Source organism: Oryx dammah, unplaced genomic scaffold, assembly GCF_014754425.2.
Source record: "Oryx dammah isolate SB20612 unplaced genomic scaffold, SCBI_Odam_1.1 HiC_scaffold_23, whole genome shotgun sequence".
NCBI lineage: Eukaryota > Metazoa > Chordata > Mammalia > Artiodactyla > Bovidae > Oryx > Oryx dammah.
Genome location: NW_024070207.1, coordinates 103544491 through 103564517, shown reverse-complemented (window position 1 = coordinate 103564517; position 20027 = coordinate 103544491). Strand labels below are relative to the sequence as shown.

General features: G+C 42.8%; 1 protein-coding gene and 1 long non-coding RNA gene across 2 annotated transcripts in view; one reads left to right on the top strand and one right to left on the bottom strand.

Annotated features, from left to right (window-relative positions):
* The window catches only part of LOC120882364, a 24101-nt gene extending 13771 nt beyond the window's left edge, over positions 1 to 10330 (bottom strand). The window contains exons 1-2 of the long non-coding RNA XR_005725481.1: positions 10319 to 10330; positions 7206 to 7213 (exon numbers count right to left, since the gene is read on the bottom strand). This is a non-coding gene — a long non-coding RNA (uncharacterized LOC120882364). The remainder of the gene's footprint in view (positions 1 to 7205; positions 7214 to 10318) is intronic.
* A 961-nt stretch (positions 10331 to 11291) lies between these two features.
* LOC120881684 (ferritin heavy chain-like) lies at positions 11292 to 11855 on the top strand. Its single transcript, XM_040265348.1, has one exon. The coding sequence runs from the start codon at positions 11292 to 11294 to the stop codon at positions 11853 to 11855; it is 564 nt and encodes a 187-aa protein (XP_040121282.1).
* The last annotated feature ends 8172 nt before the right edge of the window (positions 11856 to 20027 follow it).

Here is a 20027-nt window from a genome sequence, read left to right as displayed (position 1 = left end):
CAAGCTGGTTTTAGAAAAGGCAGAGGAACCAGAGATCAAATTGCCAATATCCGCTGGATCATGGAAAAAGCAAGAGAGTTCCAGAAAAACATCTATTTCTGCTTTATTGACTATGCCAAAGCCTTTGACTGTGTGGATCACAATAAACTGTGGAAAATTCTCCAAGAGATGGGAATACCAGACCACCTGACCTGCCTCTTGAGAAACCTATATGCAGGTCAGGAAGCAACAGTTAGAACTGGACATGGAACAACAGACTGGTTCCAAATAGGAAAAGGAGTACGTCAAGGCTGTATATTGTCACCCTGCTTATTTCACTTCTATGCAGAGTACATCATGAGAAACGCTGGACTGGAAGAAACACAAGCTGGAATCAAGATTGCCAGGAGAAATATCAATAACCTCAGATATGCAGATGACACCACCCTTATGGCAGAAAGTGAAGAGGAACTAAAAAGCCTCTTGATGAAAGTGAAAGAGGAGAGTGAAAAAGTTGGTGTAAAGCTCAACATTCAGAAAACGAAGATCATGTCATCTGGTCCCATCACTTCATGGGAAATAGATGGGGAAACAGTGGAAACAGTGACTGACTCTATTTTTGGGGGCTCCAAAATCCCTGTAGATGGTGACTGCAGCCATGAAATTAAAAGATGCTTACTCCTTGGAAGAAAAGTTATGACCAACCTAGATAGCATATTCAAAAGCAGAGACATTACTTTACCAATAAAAGTCTGTCTAGTGAAGGCTATGGTTTTTCCAGTGGTCATGTATGGATGCGAGAGTTGGACTGTGAAGAAAGCTGAGTGCCAAAGAATTGATGCTTTTGAACTGTGATGTTGGAGAAGGCTCTTGAGAGTCTCTTGGACTGCAAAGATATCCAACCAGTCCATTCTAAAGGAGATCAGCCCTGGGTGTTCTTTGGAAGGAATGATGCTAAAGCTGAAACTCCAGTATTTTGGCCACCTCATGTAAAGAGTTGACTCATTGGAAAAGACTCTGATACTGGGAGGGGTTGGGGGCAGGAGGAAAAGGGGACGACAGAGGATAAGATGGCTGGATGATATCACCGACTTGATGGACATGAGTTTGAGTGAACTCCAGGAGATGTTGACGGACAGGGAGGCCTGGCGTGCTGCGATTCATGGAGTCACAAAGAGTTGGACATGACTGAGCGACTGAACTGAACTTAACTGTCCTGCTGTTCCAGTGATCATGGAAGAAGTATGTGTTGAGATGAAGCCTGGCAGGCTCATCCATGTGTGGCAATAATGAACAGGGCCTTCTAGTGATGCACAGCGGGTGGCTAGTATAAGCAAGACTCTGTGCTTTTAGGAGGCTGAGAGTGGGCAGCTGCTTAAATTTTGTGCAGTAGTCACTCACTATGGAGAAGGCAATGGCAACCCACTCCAGTACTCTTGCCTGGAAAATCCCATGGACGGAGGAGCCTGGTAGGCTGCAGTCTGTGGCGTTGCTGAGAGTCAACACGACTGAGGGACTTCACTTTCACTTTTCACTTTCATGCATTGGAGAAGGAAATGGCAACCCACTCCAGTGTTCTTGCCTAGAGAATCCCAGGGACAGGGGAGCCTGGTGGGCTGCCATCTATGGGGTCGTACAGAGTTGGACACGACTGAAGTGACTTAGCAGCAGCAGCAGCAGGCACTCACTAACCTCACTAGCCCTTAGCAAGAATTAGGCTTTCCTTGTGTTAAGACACTGAGATTTGGAGGTGGGGCTTATTTGTTACTGAGGCCCTCAGTAGCCTATTCTGACTGATCAATCAGCCCTGGCCTGCCCTGGACTGGACAGAGGAGTGCAGATAAGACTCCAATACTGGGCCTGAGCCTTCCATGACCAAAAGGCTCTACCTTTGAAATCACTTCTGGTTTTATTTACAAGGAAGCCATGACATTCAGGGAAATAAAATCATATTAAGTAATCAAAGTAAGTGAGCTTATAAATATTCCTGTATATGACAGGTATACTTGCGTGCATGCCTGCTCAGTGGTGTCTGACTCTTGGTGACTCTATGGACTGTAGCTCGTCAGACTCATCTGTCCATGGGGTTTCACAGGCAAGAATACTGGAGTGGGTTGCCATTTCCTCCTCCAGGGGACCTTCCCAATGCAAGGATTGAACCCACATCTCCTGCATTATAGGTAGATTCTTCACCACTGAGCCACCTAGGAAGCCCAGTACAATAGGCATGGCCAGGAAAAAAAAAAAAAGGCAAGCTAACAACATAATTGTCCTGGGGCTGGGTGACTGTATATAAACAGAAAGTAAGAGGGCAAACAGGCTGGTCAAGATTCAGGTCAAATGTCTGCTCTGCTCTTTTCAGGGCTCATTAAAAGTAGGACAATTTCATCTATGCCATGCACATAGATCTGCCACAAACTACCTGCAGGGGTCAAATCAAGCTCTCCACGTACACAGTGATGGGCATAAGCAGCTCTGTCAACATAACCCAGAAAGCTCGTCCTAATCTTGACTCTGGTGCTTTAGATAGCTGATTAAAAGCATTTCATCTGTCTTCAAAATAATCACCAAGTTAAGTACCATGTGGTGCCAAGTTGGATTGTTTGGAATCACTAAACTATGATGAGCTCTCAGACCTTTTCGAGAAAATCAAAGTTATTTCCCCTTGCTGCAAACCTTTAGTGAGCTCATGTGATTAGGATGACTGGCATGTCTTGCAGCCTTCTGCTGGGAAATCACCAGGTGCTTGGAGAGTAAGCCTAATAGAGCCAAGAGTGAGCTGAAGCCCGGGTGGGTCTTTTAGTTTCACACAGAGAAAATCCTTCACATCCACCAACTACACCCACATTTGTGGTCTCAGGACCACTTCTGTCCAGTTAGCCATGAAGGGGCCTGGATAGGCATGTCCATAGCTCTCTGCAATCCTCACTGCTAGGGGCAAAATAAGTCCTACTATTCCTCTTCCTGTTCACATCATCTCTCTGGGGTTCTGCCTACTAACACAATGTCCTTCAGACACACTCTTCCCTAAACTCTCACGACTTGACAATGGAATAAATACCCACTGAAGGGCTTCATTTCAGCACAGGTGCTGGATGCTTTTTATCAAAACTCTCATGTTAACTGAGCCCTTTCCGCTGAACTCTGAGCCCAGTAGTCACTGTCCATCAGGGCCTCTTCTTTTTTTTTTTTTTAAACTTTTTATTTTGTATTGGAGTATGGCTGGTTAACAATATTGTGGTAGTTTCAGGTGGACAGTGAAGGGACTCAGCCAGACATTTACATGTATCCATTCTCCCCCGAACCCCTCTCCCATCCAGGCTGACACATAACAGAGTTATGAGCAGAGTTCCCTGTGCTAGACAGTAGGTCCTTGTTGGTTATCCATTTTAAATATAGCAGTGTGTACATGTCCATCCCAAACTCCCTAACTATTCTTTTCTCTGTCCTTCTCCCCAGCAATCATAAGTTTGGTCTATAAGTCTATGAGTCAAAGTTCACTTGTATCACTTCTTTCAGATTTTGCATATAAGAGATGTCATACAAGGTGCCCTGGAGAAGGGAAGAGGTACCCACTCCAGTATTCTGGCCTGGAGAATTCCGTGGACTCTACAGTCCATGGGGTTGCAAAGACTCGGACACCACTGAGCAACTTTACCTTTCGTATTGCATTTCTCCTTCTCTGTCTGAGGGCCTCTTCTCTAGATGTCCCAGAACTCACAGGGCTCAATTAAAATGCAGGTCATCACTTTCTTCCTTCATCGCTTGCCCTGCATGGCTAGGCTTGAGAATCAAAGCCTGAAATCTGGGAGTCCCAGATTCCTCTCGTTCCCTCATGACCCACAACCATCTTCAATTTCTAGTGTTGTTCCATCTCAATGACATCTGCACCCCCTCTCTTTCCTCTCTGTTTCCCTTGCCAGTGCCCCTCTCCACCCAAAAGTCTCCTGGCTGTTTGTTCTCTTTCTCTACAATCTCATGCCTCCCCCCAACTCCTGACCCCAGTTTCCCTCTTACCCACAGCAGAGAAACCCGTCTAAGACAAAAAATCTGATTCTGACAGTCCTTTGTTTTGAAAAGTCCCAAGTGTCCCAGTGGGTAGAGAATACATCCCAGAGCCAGGCTCCTGGACTTTGATTTTTCTCACAATACCTGTAACTGCCCACTTGCATTCCCACATCATCCATCACAAACTGCTAGGACTTGTCTGTACGTGTCACATACTTTCCCACCTCCGTGCTTTTCCTCCTGTGGGGTCCCTGACTAGAAAGCCCATCCCTTCAGGTTCTGCATGGGGAATTTCTATTCATCAGCTCCACTGTCATCTTTCTGAGGGCATTCCTCAGCTTCCTTCATTCTTTTCCTTCCTCTGTTGACCTACTGTCTCAGATAAACTTTCCAACCCTGTGTTTCAGTTATCTTCTGCTGCACATCAACCTCTTCCCCTTGCAAAACACAATGGATTCAAACAACCATCATTTTCTTATTGGTCCTAATTCTGTGCATGAACTGGTTCAGCTCAGTGTTTATTCTGCTCTTTGTGATGTCAGCTGGGCTGCAATCATCTGGAATATCTAAAACGGCTCACTCACATGACCTGAAACTAACACAACAGTGTAAATCAACTATATTCCAATGTAAAATAAAAGAAAAAATACCCAAATGGCTCACTCATATAGCTTGCATTCATGTTGATTGTTGTCTGGGAATTCAGCCTCTTTTGCCCTTCTTCATGTGGTTTGGAGCTTCCCTAGTGGCTCAGATGGTAAAGCGTCTGCCTGCAATGCAGGAAACCTGGGTTCGATCCCTGGGTTGGGAAGATCCCCTGGAGAAGGAAATGGCAACCCATTCCAGTACCCTTGCTGGGAAAATCCCATGGACGGAGGAGCCTAGTAGGCTACAGTCCATGGGGTTGCAAAGAGAGACACGACTGAGCAACTTCACTTTCGACTTCACTTTTCATGTGGTTTGATCTTCTCACAGCATGGTGGCTAAATGCAGAGGAAAAGAAGTGCCCCCAAAGCAGAAACCTCCAAATGAAAGGAAGAAAAAAATTTGCCCATCCTCTTGGAAATCCCAGAATGCCACTTCCACCACATTGGTCAACTCAGTCCCTGGGTGAGAAAAATAAGTGCCAACTCTTTAAATGAGGAGGAGCATGCTCAAACAGGGAGGGGAGGAACTGTAAGGCCATCTTTGGAGACTAGCTACCACACCCTGCTGGTGTGTATTCAGTGTATCGTGAACATTCTAAATGCCTCTTGAGGATAAACACTGTGTTTTCATCATCTCTTTCCCCACTGCTCTTAGCATAGATCCTAAAACATGGCACTTAGATGCTTGTTATATGTTTGCTGACCTTATCAATCCAATTATATCAGATTAAATCAGTCCATTGTCTTTGAGCTCCTCTTATGTGCTATTCTATCTTGTTGTGCACTGTGGAGTTCACTCTCCAGAAGCTTATGAGTGGGGGACAACACTGCATCAAAGGAACACAACAGAAAATGTGATTATTAATAGCTCAAGGCAATTACAGACAAGCTAGCACTGGACAGTCCATGACTGAGTGCCAAGCTAATTGTGTGGGCACTAATCCCTCTAGATCTTCAAGAAGGTTGTGTTCACTTTATAGAGAAGAGGTTTTAGGTAGGAGACAGGGTTGGATCTGAGTCTTAATGTGAAGCTAGGACTGGGATGGGAGAGAAATATGACCATGATGGACTACTAGAAGCAATCATGTGAAGACGGGACCACACAAGCTGCACTACTTAGTATGCTTATACACACACACACACAATTATAACTTTTTTTTTCAAAAGGAGCCTTGCTATAAGCATAGTCTAATAAATAAGAAAGTAAATAAGAGTGGTCAGCCATGAGAGTTCTAAATAATTTTTTTTTTAAAATAACTAATCAAAATGGATAAAGCATGCATGGCATAGATTATATTGCTCACTAAATATCACATGTCTTCCCACCCTCTTATGAAGCTGGTTTGGGCTGAAGTGTATACAACTGCTGGTCCAAGGCAAGAAATAGCTCATGGTAGGTCACCATGCATTCTGTTCCCATCCTGTTTCCCTTCTGGAAGTAAAGAATTCTGAGATGATAGAACTGCAGGATGAAATTTAGGCTGCATCTGTAAGCTACCTATTGTTGGAGAGTCATGAAACAGAGTCTCTTCACCTGTCTCAGACTGTGATGTGACCAAGAAATACTGTTTTCAGCCATTCAGAAATTTAGATTTTCTTTGTTACTGCAGCATAGCTTACCCCATTCAATTATATCCAGTGTTCTCTATGAAGGGATGGAATATCACATAATAAAAATGATTCACCCTCTCTTTAGAAAAGACAACAAGCAAAGAAAACTTAGTCTAGAGGAGGAAATGGCAACCCACTCCAGTATTCTTGCCTGGAGTATCCCATAGATGGAGGAGCCTGGAGGGCTACAGTCCATGGGGTCACAAACAGTTGGACACAACTGAGCATGCATGCATAAATCAACAGTCAGCATCTACACCCCCTTGGGAACATTGACTGGACTCACTCATGCACTGCTGTGCAGAACTTTCTGCAGTATCTCTAATCACTGGCAGCAGAAGGTGAGAGAGGAAAGGCAAAGGTTACCTGAAATAAACAGAAAATTCTCAAACCTTATTAAGTCAACATCTTCCCTAACCAGACTTTTTAACATGGTGACTAACAAGTAGAAGATGGCTCTCCTGCCTCTTCTTCCCTGGTCCCCATCTAATTATATGAGCAAGAAACAAAGGGTGATAGAAAAGAAGGGCACCAGAGGCCAGAGAAATCCACAAGCTAGAAAACTGGACCCAGAGTTTTAGGTGGCAGCTCCATCTGGGCCATTATTTTACTGCCTGAGACTGTCCTTGAGGAGGCACTTTATATTTTCTATCAGCTCCACTTATTCTCTGGCTTGAAAGAACAGCCAGCTGTATACTGGTTTCTTGGTCTTCATGAATTTCTTAGGTTGTACATCAAGACTTGAGACAAAGCACACTTGTTTGGGGGAATAAATTTCTTGAAATGAGCAGTGTTCGCAGAAGGCCCATTCTGAGAATGGTCCAACTTGATTCAGGGAGCAAGGGGTATAAAAGAGAATGAGATTTGCCCCCTTAATTATTTGCCCTGGAGAGACGAAGCCAAGAGAATAAAGAGCCCAAGCTCTCTCTCCTCTTGCCCTCCCATCTCCTGCCAGTGAACCCTAGTGGCTGAACCTAATGAAGCCAGAGGGCAGAGGGGTCTGTGGATGTGGTCGATACAAGTCACCATCCCAGGGCTGAGTAAGATGGACAAGGACAGAAGACAGTCCTGGAGAGGCAAATGGAGAATATCCAGCAAGCACACTGACTAAAACTGAAAGGTCATAACCTTAGAGAAAATTCATATCTAGGTGAACTAGTATCAGTTGTCAACTTACACATATCAGTATATACAATGGGCATGTTTAAATTTAGAGGACATTCCTCTGTCCAAGATTGCGATTCTCCCTTTTCTCCCCCAAGTCAGAACAGTGCAGAAAGAGAGACTGGAAGGAGTTTTCTCTTCTACAGACTATAATGGATGTGGGTGTTGGACATGTCTCATTAGCACCCAACTAAGCAGGAGCCACCACACAACTTTCTCGTGATCTTTGTGCTAAAAGGATGCCCTTTGGTGGAGCCAAGCAGAATGCATTAGAACTTCCCTATCTCCGCTCACCAGCTGGAAGACCCTTTGCTGGAAGGTGGAGTCCCTGGCCCAGTCCTGAATACTACACAGTCTCAGTATCTGGGAGTCTCAACAGCCCTTTCCAGGCTCTGAGTCAGTACAAAACTGCTGATGACAGGAGTCTTTCTCTTGGCTGCAAAGGCTCATGTGTCTACCTCATTCCAGGGTTCATTTTACCCACATTGTGCATCTCAGTCTGTCAGATTCCCATCTGAGTCAGTCAAGCATCCACTCCTCAGATCTCTGCTGACTGCTGCTTTCCATGCCTGGAAGCTCTCACCAGTGCCTTGGTTCTTAACTGCCTCTGGTTCTTAATGGGTTTTTACTGGTCACGGCTATTTCAGCATGCACTGAGCCAGCCTCACTGTACAGTGCCCTGCCTATGAGGTCCTTTCTGTGACTTACTCTCTAAATGCCTCTTTCCTCCCCTGATTGGCACTGATCCTGTTTCCCCAGAGTGCTCCCCTGCCTCCTCCTCCTCAGAGATGCTACATCCCAGTCAGGAATTCTATGCCTTTGGATCCCCAGACTTTTCTGGAATCATCTACCTGGTGAGCAGCCCACAGAAGTCCTTAATGCACTAAGCTGACTCCTGTGAGCTTCGACTGTGTACTTAGGGATGAGAATGAGAAATGTTCAAATATTACTTAAAAATAAAATCATGGCTCTCATTTAAATAGAAAACAAAAAGATGTCAAAGGTTTTATTTAACTCATTAATTAATGAGGAAACCAGTAAGATGTCACAAATCATTCAAAGGAAAACTCACAGAGCCATACGTATATAGGCAGGCAAGAGGTAACACTGAGATGAATGCAAATAGATTCAAAATTAGTCCAAAATAAGTTGCACTCCACCACACACAATTCATTTGCATTTCTGTGGACAAGAATAATTTGCGTTATTAGTTTTCTACAATTTAGAGTTATAAAATAGCTCCAAATCAATGAAAGGTGGAGACAACCACAAAGGGTACTCTAAAAAAGACATCCAGTAAACATTTTCTTTGCCAATTTTAAAGTCTCACAATTTTTCCTCATAGGAGGAAGGCCTCTCCCCTTTCCAATAGGAATCCACATCTAATATAACTATTGGAAGCACTGTCTGTGAGGTGGGAACAGACATCTTTGCTTGTGGAGACCAATGTTTGTGTCTTTAATCCAAACCTGAGTAAGTGCTGTAGACTGGATGTTTGTGTCTCCTACCCAAAAATCAGGATGTTGAAACCCTAACCCCTAGGGTGATGGTATTAGAGGTGGGGCCTCTGGGAGGTGCATACATCACAAGAGTAGGGTTGTCATAAATGAAACTTGTGCCCTTATAAAACAGACTCTGGAGAGCTCTCTCGACCCTTCAGCCATCTGAGGCCACAGCAAGAAGACAGCCACCTGCAATGAAGAAGAGAGTTCTCTCACCAGAACTCAACCAGGCTGCCACTCTAACCTGGGACTTCCAGCCTCCAGAACTGGGAGAAATGAATTTCTGTTGTTTATAAGCCACCCAGTCTCTTGTACTTTGTTACAGCATCCTGAAGGGACTAAGACAACAAAGCATGGCTATTTCATTCCTTTTAGACATTGTTATTAAGGGTGTGGTCTGGTATTACCTGGAAGCTGGTATAGAAATTCAAATTTTGGCCCTCGTCTAAACCATAATTATTATTTTTAAAGGTCTCAGGCCTAAATAAATGGAAAGATAACCCACATTTATGGATCAGAAGACTTAATATTGTTATGATATCAATACCCCCCCCCATATCTACAGATTCAATGTCATTCCTATCAATATCTCAGCTGGCTTCTTGGAGAAAAAATTGGCAAGCTTATCATAAAATCCATATGGAATTACAAGGCACCCAGAACAGCCAAAACAATCTTGAAAAAAATGAATGAAGTTGGATGACTCATACATTCCTATTTCAAAACTTATTACAAAACTACAGTGATCAAGACAGTGTCATACTATTACAGAATAGAACTAGGAGCCCAGAAATAAACCCATATATTTCCGGCCAGTTAATCTTCAACAAGTATGCAAAGACCATCCAACAGGGAAAGAACAGTCTTCTCAATAAATGATGCTGGGATAAATGAATACTCACATACAATAGAATGAAGCTAGATTCCTTATCTCACATCATATACAAAATTAATTCAAAATGGATCAGAGACCTAAATGTACCTGAATCTAAGAGCTAAAACTATAAAATTTTTAGAAGAAAACCTAGGTGCAAATCTTTGTGACATTGAATTAGGCAGTAGTTTCTTGATATGACACCAAAAGAAAATGAAAAGACAACCCAATGAATGGAGAAAATATTTGTGAATTATATATCTGATAAGGAACTTATATCCAGAATATATGCAGAACTCTTACAACTCAACCATAAAACGACAAACAACTCTAATTTTCAATGGGCAAGGGATCTGAGTAGACATTTCTCCACATTTATCCAAAGAACATATGCACACGGCCAATAAATATATACAAAGGTGCTAAACATTGTTAGTCATTAGGGAAATACAAATCAAAACCACAATGTGATACCACTGAATATCCATTAAGATGATTACAACTTTGAAGCAGACAGTAACAGCATTAGAAACTTAACATACTGCTGGTAGGAATATAAGAATGGTGTAACCACTTTGGAAAACATTTTGGGAGTTCCTCAAAATATTAAACATAGAGCTACCATATAAGTTAGCAATTCCACTCCTACGTATATTTCCAAGTCAAAAACATAAATCTACACAAAAACCTGTACACAAACGTTCATAGCAACACTATTTGTAATAACCACAAAACGGAAACAACTCGAATGCCCATCAACTGATGAAAGAATACATAAAATGTGGTATATTCATACAATGGAACACTATTTAGCAATAAAAAGGCTAAAAAAGATTTAAAACATTATGCTAAGTAAAAGAAGGCAGATACAGAAGGCTACATACTGTGCGACTGCATTTCTTTGAAAAGTCCAGAAGAAGCAAACCTGTAGAGATAGAAGGTTTAGTGGTGGCTAGATGTCGGGGGAGGTGAGATGGGGAGTGACTGCTAGTGGGTAGGGAATTTCATTTTGGAGTGATGAAAATATTCTTGAGATGTGGTAATGCTTGCACAACTTCATGAATACACACACACACCAAAAAACAGTAAATGTTCACTTTCCAAAGATCAAATTTAGAGTATATGAATTATGTCTCAATAGGGTTATTATTTTTTTAATGGTCTCAAGACAGAGGCACACTTGCCCTGCGTTTTCTGCCTCACCCAAGCTCCTATGGAATTTAGAACGTGGTGCCCCACCCCCTCCACGTCCCAGTCCCATTACCTACTTCCTGTAACGGAACCTCCTCACAACCGGTACCCCCATAGCAACTGCCACTTCCGGTCCGTCCCAGAGCCGTTGCCCAGCCGCTTGCGGTCCAGCTGCGAGCACTCCTGTGGCTGCCATCATGGCTTACCGCTGGAAGGCTCCGAAGAGGCGGCTGAGATCTCCACCTCCACTGCTGCCCTTCCTCCTGCTGCCTGGCCCAGATTTTTCCTATCCGCGATGGCTTCCGGATGGTGATGATGGCCCCCGCCCTGATGCCCGCAGCAGCCCTGAAGGTGTGCCACCACTACCACGGCGAGTGCGAGGCCGCGGTAAACGGCCACGTCGCCCTAGAGCTCCACAAGTCCTTCCAGTGCCTGGTGAGGGCCTGCTCCCTGCACCACCACCACCAGGTGGCCTTGAAGCACATCACCCAGTTCCTGCTGTGCTCCCACAAGCACAGCAAGAGGGCCAAGAGCCTGATGTTCCTGCTGAGCTGGCACAGCAGCCGCGTCTCCTTCCTCAGCATCAGGATGCCCGAGACCCAAGAGCGGGAGAGCAGCCTCCAAGCCATGCAGAACACCCTGCACCTGGAGAAGAGCATCAGCCAGAGCCTGCTCGACCTGCACCACCTAGCCACCGAGAGCAGCAACGCCCACCTGTGCCACTTCCTGGAGATGCACCACGTGGACCAGCATCTCAGGTTCGTCAAAGAGCGAGGGGACCATCTCACCAGTGTGCTCAAGATGAGGTTCCCAGAAGGCGGTCCGGCAGAGTACGTGTTTGATAAGTTTACCCTGGGCAACGGCGACAAGGAGGACTGATCCTGGACTGGACTTTCCCCTGAGTCACGGGTGACTCCTCAAAGGTCACCCTGCCTGCCACACAGATTGCAGTATTGCCCTTGAAGAAAAAATCCACTAGCAGTTCTTCCACTGCAGTTATTACTTCTTCAAATAAAGTTACTAGTTGATGCAAATATAAAGGTCTTTTATTCATGTGTGCAGATCTCTAATTTTTTAAGTTTTAAACAGGTATCCAGGAGACTCTCCACCCAACCATGCCCCATCCAGGTACAGTTCAGGATCTCCACAGAGGGAGGGAGGGAGGTCTTACATGGGCCCTTGGAGAATACAAAATCAGTCTTCCCCTTATAAACAATGTATATGTGGGGAGGGTGAGGTAAGGTGGGTGGTCTGGGGCTCTAGGGGTTACTGGGTGGTGTTTGTAGGTGCTTATGTATGGTAAAGATAGAATATGGTCCAGAATTCATCACAGCAGTTGCCTCTGGGGAAGAAGTGGAGGGAATGGGCAGAGATTAAAAGAAAGGGATTGGAACTTGAGGCAGGTGGTATGGGTTCCATCTCTGGTCAGGGAATTCCCACAAGCGGTGTGAACAAAAAAAAAAAAAAAAAAGATCTTCAGCATTATGTGATGTATTTCAGTTTAGTAAGATGCACACATCTTAATGTTTGTTGATTCTTGGTAGCAAGCTGGGGTTGTGAAAGGCAACATGGCACAGACTGTCATTAACAAGCTCACCCTGAGTGACAATGATAATGAGTAATAAGCCTGCAGCTATCTTCCCTATAGTCAAGGGGCTGATCAACAAAAATAATAATAATGGCACTCTGCAGGTCCAAGTCCTCTTATGTATATTCTTCTATTTTATTTTTATAAGAACCTCAAGAAATAAGAAGGACAGGGATGTCCCTGGTGGTCCATTGGCTAAGACTCTATGCTCCCAATTCAGGGGACCTGGGTACAATCCCTGGTCAGGGAACTAGATCCCACAGGCCACAACTAAAGATCCCAAGTGTCAAAATGAAGATGGAAGATCCTGTGTGTCACAACTAAGACCTAGCACAGCCAAATAAATACATTTAAAGAAAAGAAAGATGAAGGATATGCATTATCAGTGAGAAAAAGGGAGGCCACACAGATAAGAAGTTATTGAATGTGGACATGAACATAGAGCTTCTAATGCCATGCTTTTTTTTTTTCCTGTTACCTCATAGGTATATCAATGGGTTAAGAATAGTGGGTGGGCAGACTGGGAATCCAGCCAGATAAGAAGGCTGTGAAGGGAGGGAAATCCCCTCGTGAAGACAGCCCTGATCACTGCAGTCTCATCTCTAATTACAGGGCTGCCTTCTAGCCTAGGGCAGGGATGGCTGCCACACATCAGCCAAAATCCTTCTCAGAGGGAAGACGTCTTCAAAAGCTGCCATCAAATGTGTCAGAGGTAGCAGGGCACCTCACTGGAAGGCAGTCAACATCCATAGACCCAAATCCCTCAGTTCAGGCTCTCTTGCTGCTCCCCACAGGCAGAAGCACTGCTACCTGAGTTGGCTCTGAACACCTGGAAAGACCTTGGGAGTGGAAATGTCCAGAGACTGTATCTGTTCCCAAGTGGTTTTGCTTTGGGCATGAAAGGTGTTTGTTGGGGAGGTGGCGGCAAAACACACATGTTATATCTGCAAATTCAGCTCCTCTGGACAGAGAAACTCTGTGTTTTTGCTCTGCATGGGGTACTGTAATTTATCTACTGAACCACTGGCTGTTATGGCCTCTTCACTGGGATTCTAAAGCTGACCCTAGTCTGGGGCGCTGGCCCCCCCGCCCCCCCCCACAGTGTTATCCCATCTTTCCCTTTTCCATGCTTCAGAGGGGCTCCCTGGGATGATGCAGAGAAGTCTACTTCGATCTGCATCCTCTTATTTGACCTGGAAAACAAGGATTTCCTCACCGGCCAGACTCAACGAGACTTGTGATTGTTACACTCCACTGCCTATTACAAGCCACTACTTGGCAGGGAACATTTAAAGACAGCGGCAGCTTAATCATTTCTATGTTCTTCTGCAAGATGAATGTAAATGTTCTAAATCCCCCTTTTCCTACTTCAGTTTTGGGGTCCACAAACAGCTCTATGATTATGTGGGGTAGGGATGGAAAGAAGTGAGGAGCATTCAGATGAATGAAGTCTGCACCACTGTATGTACCTGACAATGTCTTGACTGTGTCCATCACTCTAAGTCTCCTTATTTACCCAGCCTCTTCCAATGCATCTCTCTCAAAAGGTGTGAGCAAACTTCAGGTGGGTGTGTCACCCTCTTGCCTACTTGCAGCCTTCCCAGTTCCTTGATAACCTGATTTTCAGGACACGGAACTCTGCTGTGATTTGGTCTTCCAGCCGTAGAAACTACCACCCTGAGATGTACAGCTGGATGCTTGTCACTCACAGGCCATGCTCTGCTGCTTGGGGAAGTGATGTCTGAAATAGTGGCTGTTGCTATGGGTACCAGAGTCTCAGGCAATGATAGTATCAGGACAGACTGAGGGAAATGGTAATAAAATTGATAACTTCATCGCAGGCTCAAACATGGATTCAAATTAACTGTGTTGAATAATTTACCTCTAGGGAAAAAAATCCTTACTCTATCACAAAAGGAAATTTCTTAATAGATGGTTGTCACTGACAAGTTGTACTTCATTTTCCAGAAAAAGGAAAAGTCTTTTTTCCCTCAGAGATGTGTGACAAGCAGTACAAAGCACCCATTAATTTCTCCAGAATCTTCTCTACTCTTGGAATTTGTTCCACATTTCTGATTTTTAAGTTCTCCCTTAATTTTTTTCATTTGCCAGCAATTCCAGTTTCTTTTCGCAAGCTCAAGAGATATATCTAATCAAGTATTCAGTAGAGGAAGGCATTACCACTAATCCTGGAAGTGATACTGTGTTGAGATTTAAAAATAAAAATTTTTATTACTATTTTTTTTTGAAGACCTGAGTTCAGCCTCAGAGGGTTATAAATGGAGAATTGGCTTCAGGAAAACCGAAGTGAAGGGTGAAATGAGGGTGATTAGCAAAGTGTTAAGACACCTAAAAAGTAAAGAAATGTATGCCTTGATTCATTTAGTCATGAAGGATGTAAGAGTGGAATAAGTCACAATGAGTGAGCAAAGTAGTACTGGCTAACATAATAATTGTCTACCAGTATGGATTCGGTTTGGTTATGAATAACAGAGATGGGAAAAGCAGTGGCCATATACTGTACAAGGGTCAACTGTATTCTGTTCACATTCAAGCAGGTCTCCTAGGACCCAGTTGATCCACACCTTTTTACTTGCTGTACACACGCAGAAGGGAGACAATCCGAGCTGGAAGAGGTGTGTGACTCTTCCCTCCTTTATAGATGGTGGAACTGAGTCCAGACAAGTGACATGACTGTGGTCACTCAGGGCCAGAACCAGGACTGAGGCCTTGAATATTCAGCACTCACAGGGTTGCAAAAATATTTTTTAAAAAAAGAGAGAGAGAGACAGATTCAAATAAAACCAAATCTTGATAACACTACAGACCTTGCAGAATGGCTAAACTTTTGAAAAAGACAATAAATTTTGCTCCTATGAACATTAAAAGAGAAAAGCAATGGCTTTTAAATTTGGTGGGGGGAGTTTCTCCCCTGTATATAAAAGAAGTATGGAGGAAAACAGTTCAGACTACTGAGGGCACTCTTTCCATCTCATTTCACTCATTCCAAGACATTTTTTTTTCACTTTTTCACATCTTTAAAACTGGGATAAATCTTACAATTGCTGTTGGTCATAGCTGTCATTGCCTGAAGGAGCCCATCAACACTCAACAGAGGTACTTCCCTGGTGGTCCAGTGGCTAGGACTACATGCTCCCAATGCATGGGGTGCAGGTTCAATCCCTGAACAGGGAACTAGATGCCACGTGCTGCAACTAGGAGTTGGTGCAGCCAAAATAAATATATATATTTTTAAAGACTCGACAGAGTGGTCTTACTGGCTAGGAACCAACTTCTAGAGGCATTAGAAGAGTACTCTTAAGAAACTATCCATCAACAACACTTTTCATGGTGCAGAGGACGATATTAAGAGATACTAATTAAGAGATACTAATATTATTAAGATCACAAAAGTGATTTAGAAGAGTTGGAATTTGTTATTCAAATCATTTATCTTTTACAGCTCAGTTGAGATATAATTGACATATAATATTGTGTAAGTTTAAGGAGTACAATGGGATGATGATACATTTATGTATTGTGGAATGATGACCAAAATGAAGTTGGTTAACACATCCTTCACCTCACATAATTACCTTTTTGGGGAGGGGGTGGTGAGAATATTTAAGATTTACTTGAAAGCATCAATAAAACAAAAATACAACCTAGTGGGACTTCCTTGGTGGTACAGTGGGTAAGAATCCGCCTGCCAATTCAGTGGACATGGGTTCAATTCTTCATTAGGGAAGATTTCATATGCCGTGGGGCAACTAAGCCCATGTGCCACAGCTTTTGAGTCCAAGCACTGAGAGCCTGTGCTCTACAACAAGAGAAGTCACCACAACTAGAGAAAGCCCACACATAGCAACAAAGATTCAGTGCAACTGAAAATTTTAAAAATAATTTTTTTAATTTTAAAAAATAAAAATAATAAAAAGACAATCTACTGAATAGGAGAAAATATTTGCAAATTATGTGACCAATAAGAGGTTAATATCCAAAACATAAACAGCTCATGCAACTCAATACAAAAAACCCCTAAAACCTGATTAAAAATAGGTTCAAGACCTGAATAGACATTTTTCCAAAGAAGACATACAGATGGCTAATAGGCACATGAAAACATGCTCAACATCACTAATTATTAGAGAAATGCAAATCAAAACCACAATGAGATATCATGTCACACATGTCAGAATGTCTATTGTCAAAATGGCTATTGTGATGAAGCCTATAAATAACAGGGCTTCCCAGGTGGTGGCAGTGATAAAGAACCTACCTATGAATGCAGGAGATGTAAGAGATACAAGTTTGATCCCTCAGTCAGAAAGATCCCCTAGAGCAGGGCATGGCAACCCACTCCTCCTTGCCTGGAGAATCCCACAGATAGAGGAGCCTGGTAGGCTACAGTCCATATGGTCGCAAAGAGTGGGACACAACTGAAGTGACTTAGCATGCACACACTACAAATAAAAAGTGTTGGCAAGGATGTGGAGAAAAGAGAACCCTCGTACAGGATTGGCAGGAATGTAAACTGATACCGTCACTATGGAAAGCAGTATGGAGGTTCCTCAAAAAGCTAAAAACAGAATTACCATATGATCCAGGAATTCCACTCCTGGGTACATATTCAGAAAACAAAAACACTAATTTGAAAAGATACGTGCACCCCAATGTTCACAGCAGTATTATTTACAATAGCCAAGATATGGAAGCATCCCAGATGCCCATCAACAGATCAATGGATAAAGATGTGAGATATACACACACACACACACACACACATATATATACATGGATATTATCCAGCCATAAAAAGAATGAAATTTTGTAAGTGTAACAACATAGATGGACTTGGAGAGCATTATGCTTAGAGACAAAAATAAGACAGAGACAAATACTATATGTTATCACTTATATGTGGTATCTTTAAAAATAAAACAAATGTATGTAACAAAACAAACAGACTCATAGATACAGAGAACAAACCAGTGGTTACCAGTGGGGAGAAGGAAACAAGGAGGGGCAAGATGGGGGTAGGGGATTAAGAAATACAAACTATTATGTATAAAACAGATAAGCAATAAGGATATACTGAACAACCCGGGGAACAACACAGGGAATTGTGGTGCTGGAGAAGACTCTTGGGGGTCCCTTAGGCTGCAAAGGAAATTAAACCAGTCAATCCTTAAGGAAATCAACTCCAAACATTCATTGGAAGGGCTGATGTTGATGCTGACGCTCCAGTACTTTAGCCACCTGATGCGAACAGCCAACTCACTGGAAAAAATCCTGATGCTGGGAAAGACTGAAGGCAAAAGGAGAAGTGGGAGAGAGAGGATGAGATGGTTGGATGGCATCACCAACTCAATGGACATGAATTTGTCTTTTCTGTCTGACTTATTTCACTTAGCACAATACCTTCATGGTCCATCCTTGTTACAAATGGCATTGTTCCCTTCTTTTTCCGTTGCTCACCTACTACATCTTCTTTATCCATGCATCTGTCGATGGGCATTCAGGTTGTTTCTATGCCTTGGCTATTGTAAACAACACTGCAACAAGCATGGACGTGCAGATGTCTTCAAAGAGTTGACATTTGAGTCTGAGGAAGATTCAACAGTATGATAAACAATTTATTTAGTGCAGTTTCCTTTTTATGTGTATGCACAAGAGCAATGTAATGACCAAAAATCTATATCTAAATGAGTGTAAAAGAGATCATTTACTAATTGAAAAATCAAAGAAAAATCCAATGGATAAAAAAAGGTTGTGTCTTAATTAAATTGGTAGCATTTCCTTTCTTCCTTTGCAATACATAAAATAATGCTGTGCCTTAAAACTGACATGTTTGATAAAATATATTATTTTGTTGTTCCATTGTACAGGGCTTCTGTTCTTAAGCTGTATTTTCCAATATGGCTATTGGAGTTCCAACTACTTACATCAACATACCAGGCAGAAGAAAGAACAGATAGATACAGATATACAGATATATAATATATATAGGAGTAGAAGAAGATCAAGACCTTTGCTAGGAGGAAGGAAAAGGTAATAAATCTGAGTGCCATGAAAGGAGGGTTGATCTTTGAGTTAAGGGGTGGTGGCTTCCTGTGGTTTCTGATTCAGGGGAGTACCATCATAGGAACATTTACTTTCCATCAAAATCAGAGGATCCAACAGAAAGCCCCAAGCCAGATTTATTGGTATGTGTGTTTTATTTGAACTAATGATTTTTTAAAAATAATTTTTCAATTTTGGAATAAGCTTAGATTTACATAAATGTTGCAAAGATACTACAGTTTCTGTATATCCCCCCAGTCTCCTCTGTTAACCTCTTACATAACATGATGCATTTGTTAAAAATAAGAAATTAAATCTAGCACATTATGAGACTTCCCTGCTAGTCCAGTGGTTAAGACTCCACACTCCCAATGTGGGGAGCTCGGGTTTGATCCCTGGTCAGGGAACTAGATCCCACATGCCTCAACTAAGAGTTTGCATGCCACAACTAAAGATCCCACATACTGCAGTGAAGATCCTGTGTGCCTGGTACAGCCCAATTAATTGATTAAATAAAAATTTTAAAATGAACTAAACTCCATAGTGTATTTCTACTGAAGTCCATTTTCTGTTTTGGTTCCAAAAATCAAGGATGCCACATTGTATTTATGTCATGACTCCTTGGCCTCCTCTGTCCCAGTCCTTCCTTGTTTTTGATGGCCTTGAGAGTTTGAAGAGTACTGGTCAAGTGTTTTATAGAACATTTATCAGTTTGGGTTTGTCTGAAGTTTTCTCCTGATTAGACTGGCTTATGGGTTGTGGGGGAAGAAGACCACAGAGATGACATGCTCTCCTCACACATCGTACTGGGGGTACATGCTATCCATGTGATATTGGCTGGTGATATTGGCTTCGATCACTTGATTGAGGTGGGCTCTGCCTGCTTTCTCCTCTGCAAAGTTAGTAGACTACTTTTCCCTTTTCATTCTTTATTCTTTAGAAGCTCGTTACCCTGAAGAGGTGGGGAGGAATTCAGTACCACCTCCTGGGTGGGGAAAAATTCTTCTGAAAAGAGAATTTGTACCTTCTTTGCCATTTATTCATTTATTCAGTCATCTATTTATATCAGTATGGACTCATCGATGTTTACTTACTACTTTGGGTTACAAACCAATAATGCAATTTACTTAGTTGCTCAAACTGTTCCAGATTTGACCATTGGGAACTCTTTCAGTTGGCACTACAAGATGCTCCAAGCTCAGGATGTATTTTCTCTTCCCCAGCCCTAGAATCAGCCACTTCTCCAAGGAGTCGTACTTCCTTTTATTGGATAAGTGGTATTTGGGAACTATGATCTTGGCAAACTTGTGAGTTTTTAACTGGAAGAGTTCTCATCAAATTTTGTATTTCTGGCTTCTCATAAAAATATTAACCATCTGGCCACACTGGGCTCTGTCTCA